This window comes from Phaseolus vulgaris, unplaced genomic scaffold (assembly GCF_000499845.2).
Source record: "Phaseolus vulgaris cultivar G19833 unplaced genomic scaffold, P. vulgaris v2.0 scaffold_15, whole genome shotgun sequence".
Lineage (NCBI taxonomy): Eukaryota > Viridiplantae > Streptophyta > Magnoliopsida > Fabales > Fabaceae > Phaseolus > Phaseolus vulgaris.
The window spans coordinates 572,826-581,033 of record NW_027174084.1 but is presented as its reverse complement, the minus strand read 5'-3'; the positions used below and the strand labels follow the sequence as shown (position 1 = coordinate 581,033).

The following is an 8,208-nucleotide window of genomic DNA, read 5'->3' as shown; positions in this document are numbered from 1 at the left end:
TAAAAAAACCTTAAAAGGATACTTAAATTAAAAATGCTCTAATTCCAACTTCTAAACTATTACTACCCAGTTACAAAGAGAAAGTTAACCATTCATATAATAAGCAAAATTATAAGTGAGGTTGAGTGGCAGGAATAACAATCCCACCCAATTTTGCTTGAAATTAGGTTTTGTGGCTCCGAATATTGCTTGAAAAGGCATATTGAGTGTGGTCACTTACCCATAAATGATACACGATTTATTTGGGGGTGGGCCAAGTAATAGAGACAATGAATATGCATAAATAACCAGAAGCTAAAATACAATTTACTCTCCTATTCACATTTCAATTGATTCATGTTTCAGAAGGAAGATTAATAATCTTGTCATGAACTTAACTTCTACCAATATGTAGTAGATATGAGTAACACACTAATATCTTGGCTGGTTACCCACATTGTTCATAAAGACATCAGACACGACTTCGTGTTAATTTAATTTTAGACTCTACCAACTGGAGAGTGGGGAGGATAAGCTACGTAAGTTGCAGGAATGTCCTCCGATTTGCCAGAAGCCTTTAGTTCATCTGTTTGCACCAATACAGTTTCCCTCGGATTTTTTCCTTCCATGTAGTTTCTTGATCCAGAAAGTTCATATGAGATCAAGCCATCCACTAATGATATGCAGATGGAGAATGCTTGCAAAAGTGAGAATGAAGAATCAAAAGCTACCGAATATACCCCAGGCTTAAAGGGAGAAAAACTGAACGCAGGTTGATTTTCTTGGTCCTGGTCATTCCCCTGTAGTTAACATTGATGGTTATTACAAAAATTAACTTCTGACGAATTATCCACAGGCCGTCATAATTAACAAGATTAATAAACAAAAACCTTAGAAAAATAACCAACTTAAAAATTAAGCAACACAATACCTGGAGGAAAAGCTCAAAGGGATGTGGGAAACAAGCTTTCGAAATTCTTGATTTTCTATACGTTTCACTTTCATTTGCCAGAATCTTAAGTTTACAAGCCACATCCCAACCACCACAGTCACATGATCCACCTTTTCTCCAGCGCTCAATCAGTGATGAAGGTCCACCATTACTTGGAAGACTATGAACCCCAGTTGGGAGCACAACTGTTACATGTAGATCTTGAGTGTCATCGTTCTGGCGCCCAGTCTGATGTGCATAATTGATAAAATCGATAGCCTTGGGTGATTTGACAACAATAGCAGCAAGCTCGTCGCTTGGTTCGTAGTCAGTAATCTGACCATCTCCCTGCTTTAGCTTTACAGAAAACAAAACAAACTCTTTATTGGCAGTGGAGTCCACACAATTCTGGCTACGCGAATCATAATGGTGTGAACCAGAAACCTTCATCTGGGCAACAGCATGGTGAATAAAATCAGAACCTTTACTTTTGCTTGCTTGATTCATCCAACTTCCCCTCTTCTTTTTACCCTCGCTAAAGGTAAAAAAGGTATAGATACGGTCGCATTCATCTTCCTTTGAGACAGCCAAGTTCTTCACAGTGGCTGCAAGAATGTTGCTATTATTGTCAACAGCAAATGTGAAAAGGGGCTGACCATTCTTCACGGCAATTCTTAGAAGTGCTTGAAACGTTGATGGGGCATTCTTCTTGTTCTTTGACAAATCAACTGTACTAATTGTAGTACACCCAACCCTCTGGCCCCTGACCAGTTCTTTTTTTTCCATAGAAATTTCCACATTACTTGGCCTACAATTCTTATTTGTTAACACCACATCTTTATGAGACGACTCCATTGAGCGATGACCTGTCTTCGGTTTTAGCAGTGGATCCAGTAATCGCCTTAGAGGGCTACTAGACCTGCTTTTGGAAGCATCACCAGGTTTATCACTGCCTGAACATTTTGTGCTGGCATAACCTCTCGCATTTTCTGAACTAGATTTAAGTGCTGCTACAGAACCCTGATGTGGCACATGCGCAACCTCTTTACAGCCAGAAACTTTACCTGTAAAGCCAATGCTGAAGCTAAATCGCCGAAAAGGTGAAGAACTTCTTGATTTCTCCGTAGTTACTTTCTGATCTATTCCCTTCATTGGCCCATTTGAAGATGAAGATGCACCAGTTTCGTGTATCTTTTCCTCGACCTTTCTAGATCTGCAAGGACTTATTCCTGTTCTGACCGGTACAGGTGCTGATAAAGTAGGAGCAGGAATTTTAATATTTACTGGATCCACAGAACTGGATACTGACCGTTTTGGCTGGGAATGGCCTCCACTAATTTCGTCTGGCTGATGACAGGTGTAGGAAATATTGGAATTTGGATATCTACAAGGAAGTTCCTTAGGTTTTTCTGAAAATCTTTTTTGAGTAGGACTTGTTAGCTTTTGACTCAAGGAGCTTCGAATATCAGGAACTTTCCGATGATTATTCTGGGGAGTGTCCCTAGGTATAATGAGAACAATCGATTTGCTTTTCCCAAGCATAGCTTGCTCACCAGAATCATTATTTGGTTGTCTGAAATTCTCCACTTTCTTCTCTGGACCATCATCTTGAGCGCTCATTTCAAGCTTAGTACGTGATGCTGCCTCACACATCCCACCATTTGGAAAGATATCACTTTCCTTAATAGTAAGTGGATTTTGTTGTCTCCGGTCACATCCTCTGAGCATACCAGCAGCACGATTCTGGGAAAGATGATCCCCAACTCGAGCATACTTACTGTGTGTGTCAACATTAATGCTGTCACCTTTAAGATTCGGACAAGTTCCAAAACTTCCTCCAGATGTTTTGACAGATACAGAGTATTCTTTCATTGGAGTTGTCATGAAGTGGGATTGCAGTGATGAACGAGATATTCTTTGATGAGAAGGAGAACTAAGACCTTTGCTAGAATTACCAGATAATCCCTCTGTTGAAACAGAAGATGATGTATTACTTGTAGATGTTGAGCTCCGACTACTCAAGGGTACATGTTTATGGCTGTACTGCCACTGTTGTAAACTGGCCCAATCCAGCACCCCAACATTCAAAACTTTTTCAGGAATTTTTTCTCCCTTCTCGAGATAACCTGGTAAATTTGACATGTACCTAACCAGCTCATCTTCCTCACTTGCCCTTTTGTAAGCTGATTGCTTTTGCTGATTTCTGTATGGTTTTAAAGAGTGGGCGTGTTCCTCATTTTTGGTAATTTCATGATGAAAATCAGCATATGATAAAGTTTTCTCCTGTTTCAACCTGTCATCAACTTTTCTATTCATGCTGATGAATGGTTCCCACAACTTCACTCTGACCTGGCATCAGATGAATAAACTGTCTGGGCTGCAGCTTGAAAACGATGTACCAACTTGTTGTCCAGAGAGTGCAGTTGGAAAAATACCAATGTTTCTTTACAGCTACACAACTGAATTACAATCACAAATCAAATTTCCAGAAACAGAAATTTCATGATAAATGTAAAATCAATATTGAGAATATATGTAATAACCAAGGGTGGCTTTCACGACCATATTATTTTCATTTCGTCCTTTTAAAAGCCATGACAACCAAATGCAAAAAATCACAATAGCATGAGTTATTACATATACTGTACCAAGTTACCAACTATCCAACAACTACATTGAAGACAAAACTACCAAAAACTAAACCTGCCACGGTTATAATTGATTCACAGCACCAAGAAAGAAAACTCAATCATGTTAACTCAAATGGAAAAGCCAGTAGAACTGTAAAGCAGCACCGATAAGAATGGTAATTTTTCTTTGGAAAAGGTATGATTAGCCTCTAGGAAAAAAGGTCTCTTACAATTTCTCCCCTCCTTTTACAGACCACCCTGTTCAGTTCAGATAGAAAGTACGGGCAAATAAGGGAGCATTCAAGCTTTTAACTCTTCCTAATCAATTTGATAGCGATATAACTGAATGTGATTATGTGATGACTTAAAGTCCACATAGTTCAACTGCCCCAGATAGAAAAAACAGGGAAGTAGTACAACAGATTGAATAATACATGAAACCTAAACAAAACAAAACAATGCGTTGGTTAACTAGTTAATGCAAAATTTAAAGTCTGATATAAAATCAAACAAGCGAGTAGTGTAGGGGCAAAACCGAAATCAAAAAAAGCGGAAACTAAAAAACAAGATTAAATGGTCCATGCAAACCAATTTTCGAAATCCAAAAGATAAGGCATCATGCAACAAACGACCACCGGTATCAAAATCTCTACCCAAATTAAACGAAACGGTCCAACATTCAATTATTGCTCAAACTTATTCAATAGCATTTTCCTTCGAATTTCAAAATACCAAGGCCTCGTTTGGAATTTGGTAAATTGGTCACCACCACGAAAAAGTAAACAAAAAACAAAAAGGGGAAGGCAACAACTTTATTTGAATAAAACACTTTCACTTTTCTTTCCACGCAGCACTATCGCCAGGGACAGCACGGTTGCTGAAAAACACTAAAGCGTCGAAACTCAAAACCCTCGGTCACGTTACGCACGTGCATTCAAGAGATTAGATGAATCAACAATTAATAATTAAACAAAAAATAAAAAAATGGCGTAACTCTAATTGGAAGCATACCGGAGAAAGGGGGAGAAGAAGAATCGGAAAATGCAGAGAACGGAGGGTGGTATAGCTTGGAAAAGAAGCAAGGAAGTGTCGGTGCTGTGGAAACGACGTCGCCGCGGGAGCGAAAACGCAAGCGAGTAACCCCAAAACGCGAGAAAAACACGTCGTTCTCGAAAAACGCAATTGCAAACTCCAATGCGGAGAAGAAAACGAGAAAGAGAGAGAGAGGGAGCGTTTGGTTGGGTTCTCACTTTCTGCTTGTATGTTTCTGAGAATGCGGTGTGGCGCAGTGATAGATAGTCAAAGAGGGGTGAGTGAGTAGATAGTGAAGCAGGGTGGGGCCCACGTGGTTTTTCATCAGACGGCTGAGAGAGGGGTGGGTGATCGGACGGTGATGGTGGGTTGCATAGAATAGATGGAGGGCATATTCCGGGTCTCACTTGTGATTGTTGTGGAGAGTGAAGTATGAGTTGGTGGGCTTGGAGGGGCCCACCTTGGGATTGGGCTCGGAGTGGGCTTTGTGGAATATGCAAATGAAGTGAAATTAGGGATTGTCGTGTTGCGGCGTGTTTGGTGAGATGAATGAATCATGTTTGAGTAGCCGAAACAATGGTTATTGGGTTCGCTTTTATCCTTTTCTTTGTCGCTTCAGCTCCATGGCCAAACGCGGGTTTCGCTTTCTGCGTTGAGCCACTTCAACCCCTTTTTCATGGATTTTAATCTTTCCGTATTCACTTTTTCTTTTCACCCTCCTTTTTTGTTAAATAATTTAAAATAGCCTCTCTTTTTTTCATTCAAATTTGTAAAAATATATGAAGAAATAGACTAAGGTCAAAATTGTTTTATTTTTCATGCTGTTTTTATTTTTAGATGAATAATTATTTATAAGTGTTCTAGTTCAAGATTTTAAACAAATCTTTTAATTAGGACTAATACGACACAATACATAATTTTTTGGTTTAAATCATACTTAATATAATATTGTATTTAATCTAGAAAGTAATTATGACACAGTGACTTTACGCATTCAATAAAAAATTTAAATTATTATAACTAATGTAAATTTAATTACAAATATATTTATTAAAATATTTTAATAATTGAAGTATGCTGATAAATAAAAAATAATAATAGAGAATTCATCTCCAAATAAATGTAGTATCCAAAACCAAGCATTGTTATAAGTAAGTGTATCATTATTTTCAAAAGTCAATGAACAAAAATTTACTTTCCTTTGCATGCTCTATAATTTAATATTGATTACAAGTTTTATGTATATGGTATAAGCAAAATTATTATTATGAATAAGAAACATTTAATTTATTATTCATATATTCAGTATATACAAAATAACTATCAAAATTATATTAGTGTTGCATCACTTTCTAATTTTTATCCAAGACTTGAATCAGCTTTATATCCTAGGAGACTTAGGTTACATGTGATGTCACGATGTATTGTATTTTTTTTTTTTTAACATTGACCCTAAAAACTATAGTCAATATTGAATGAATGTACAATATTGAATGAAAATGCACTATGCTAATACTTCTAAGTAAAGAGGTTTTTTATGGTTATTAATTTATATTTTTATCAAATAATAAAATTATTTTTTTAACCAGTTATATAATTTATAATTTTTATGTCAGGATTTCATTTACACCATAAATAATAAATTATTTTGGTCATAAGTATAAACATATGTTTCTCCCGTTCCCTCTCACATGTTTTTTCTTCTTTCACAATTTTTTTCTAACTTATCTCTACTCTTATTCTTCCAGATTTCGTATTTTTTTCATATAGCAAAGTAGATGAAAAATTAAGAGTTATTTTGAATCAATTAGATTTTTAAATAAAGTAAATTTTTATTTGATTTAAAAATATTTTAATTTCTTATTTTTAATGATTTTACTATCAATTTGGTTATGTTAACATAATAAAATTGATTTTTTAACTTGATTAAGTTCATATTTAAATTTAGTTATGTTTGAACATGAACTTTCTTTGAAAATTTTTTGGAATTTGTAATTACAGGTAAGAAAAATTAATTATTATTTTTTTATAAAACCTTAGAATAGATGAACATGATTTTGATTTTTATTTAGGGATTGTGTTTTGTTTGAAAACTTCTGAATATTCAAAATTGAGTGTACCTAATTGAGTGTACCTGAGTTGCAGGTTAATATGAATTTTAGATTGATTTAGTGATTAGACTATGCTTGTTAAGAATATATATAGAGAGAGTTTGAATGATCAAGATTGAATTGGAATGAGTGAAGGATGTTGTTTAAACAAATTATAGATTGTATTGATCTTTTTGAATTGTTTGAAAGTTGTATTTGTTGAAGTGGTTTTAAATGAAACATTTGAAAAGTTGATTGGTTCTCTAGCATGGATTGATTTTTTTATATTTTTATTCAAGCAAATAAAGATTCAACATTTGCTCCTAGTCAAAATTTATTGCATTAAGTACTTAACATTAATGTAAAAGTTATAGTTAATAGTAATGACATCATTTTTTATACTTAAGAGTTTAACAAACAACTTAAGTATATCCTAACTCACCCCACTTGGACTACTCCACAAGACAATGTGCACCCTGCAACAATCTCTACTTGAACAATTACTCCGCCGAGAATTAAACTTATAACCTTGGTTCTAATATTAATTATTTGGAGAACGCTTACTATTAAGCCAAAAGTCATAGCTAATAGTTATGATGCAACTTGTTATACTTTAAATCGTAACAACTCAAATGTCTTAAATTTGATCAAATAATAGTGTTTAATAAGACATACTTAATACGAATCTTTTACAATGAGTCACTAATTATACAACTTGTGGAGTGTATTTTTTATACATAGATCCATATGTAAATTTTATGATTTTTTTATGTTGGTGTTTGATAAAATTGTATTGTTTCTTGTTTGCTTATTACAATGTTTCCTTTACATACATTTTTCTTACATTAAAATTTTATTTTAATAGTTTACCTTGTATTTTGATTTGCAATTATTCATTATGCCAAGTACTTAATATATTAAATTTAAAAACATGCTTTAAAATCAAACCTTTAATTTTGTGTTAAAAAAAAATTTGACCAATTCCGCTCCTGATAATGAAGAGTTAATTATTAGGCACCTTAAATCAAAACACCACAATGAATCAGACCCAAACCCTAATGATGCTGCCTGCATCCCTTGCATAAATAAACTAATCACTTTTCAAACAAATAACAACACCACCATCATGATTAGTAGGCCAGAAGAAGCTCTTTTTTTTTTTAAATAAAAACGAAAACGTAGTCTTAAATATTGCATTGCACATGAATGACCCCATCACAATCATAAAAATATTCTTGGATCAGGAATCATATCATAACTTTGTGATCCTATTCTTATTCTCTAATTCTGGTCAAAATTCTAAAGAAAAAATAGAATACTTGGTTGGTACCTGAGGGCACAGGAAAAGTTATAATGTTAGAACAATAGAAGAGAATGTTTATATATATATATATATATATATATATATATATATATATATATATATATATGAATGTGATTCATGATATGATGCAAACCTTTAATGTGAAATCATGTGATATCAGAATAATTTTGAATAATCTTAAGGATTATTTTTACGAGATTGTTTACACCTATTTATAATATG

General features: G+C 34.2%; 1 protein-coding gene across 1 annotated transcript; it reads right to left on the bottom strand.

Moving 5' to 3' along the window:
* Nucleotides 1–261: 261 nt before the first annotated feature.
* Nucleotides 262–5,226, bottom strand: LOC137817029 (uncharacterized). The gene is made up of 3 exons (XM_068620239.1): nucleotides 4,552–5,226; nucleotides 911–3,369; nucleotides 262–779 (listed from the first exon to the last, which is right to left on the bottom strand). Exons 2-3 carry the CDS (start codon nucleotides 3,224–3,226, stop codon nucleotides 480–482), a joined length of 2,616 nt encoding a protein of 871 aa, XP_068476340.1. The 5' UTR covers nucleotides 3,227–3,369; nucleotides 4,552–5,226; the 3' UTR covers nucleotides 262–479.
* Between the last annotated feature and the right edge of the window lie 2,982 nt (nucleotides 5,227–8,208).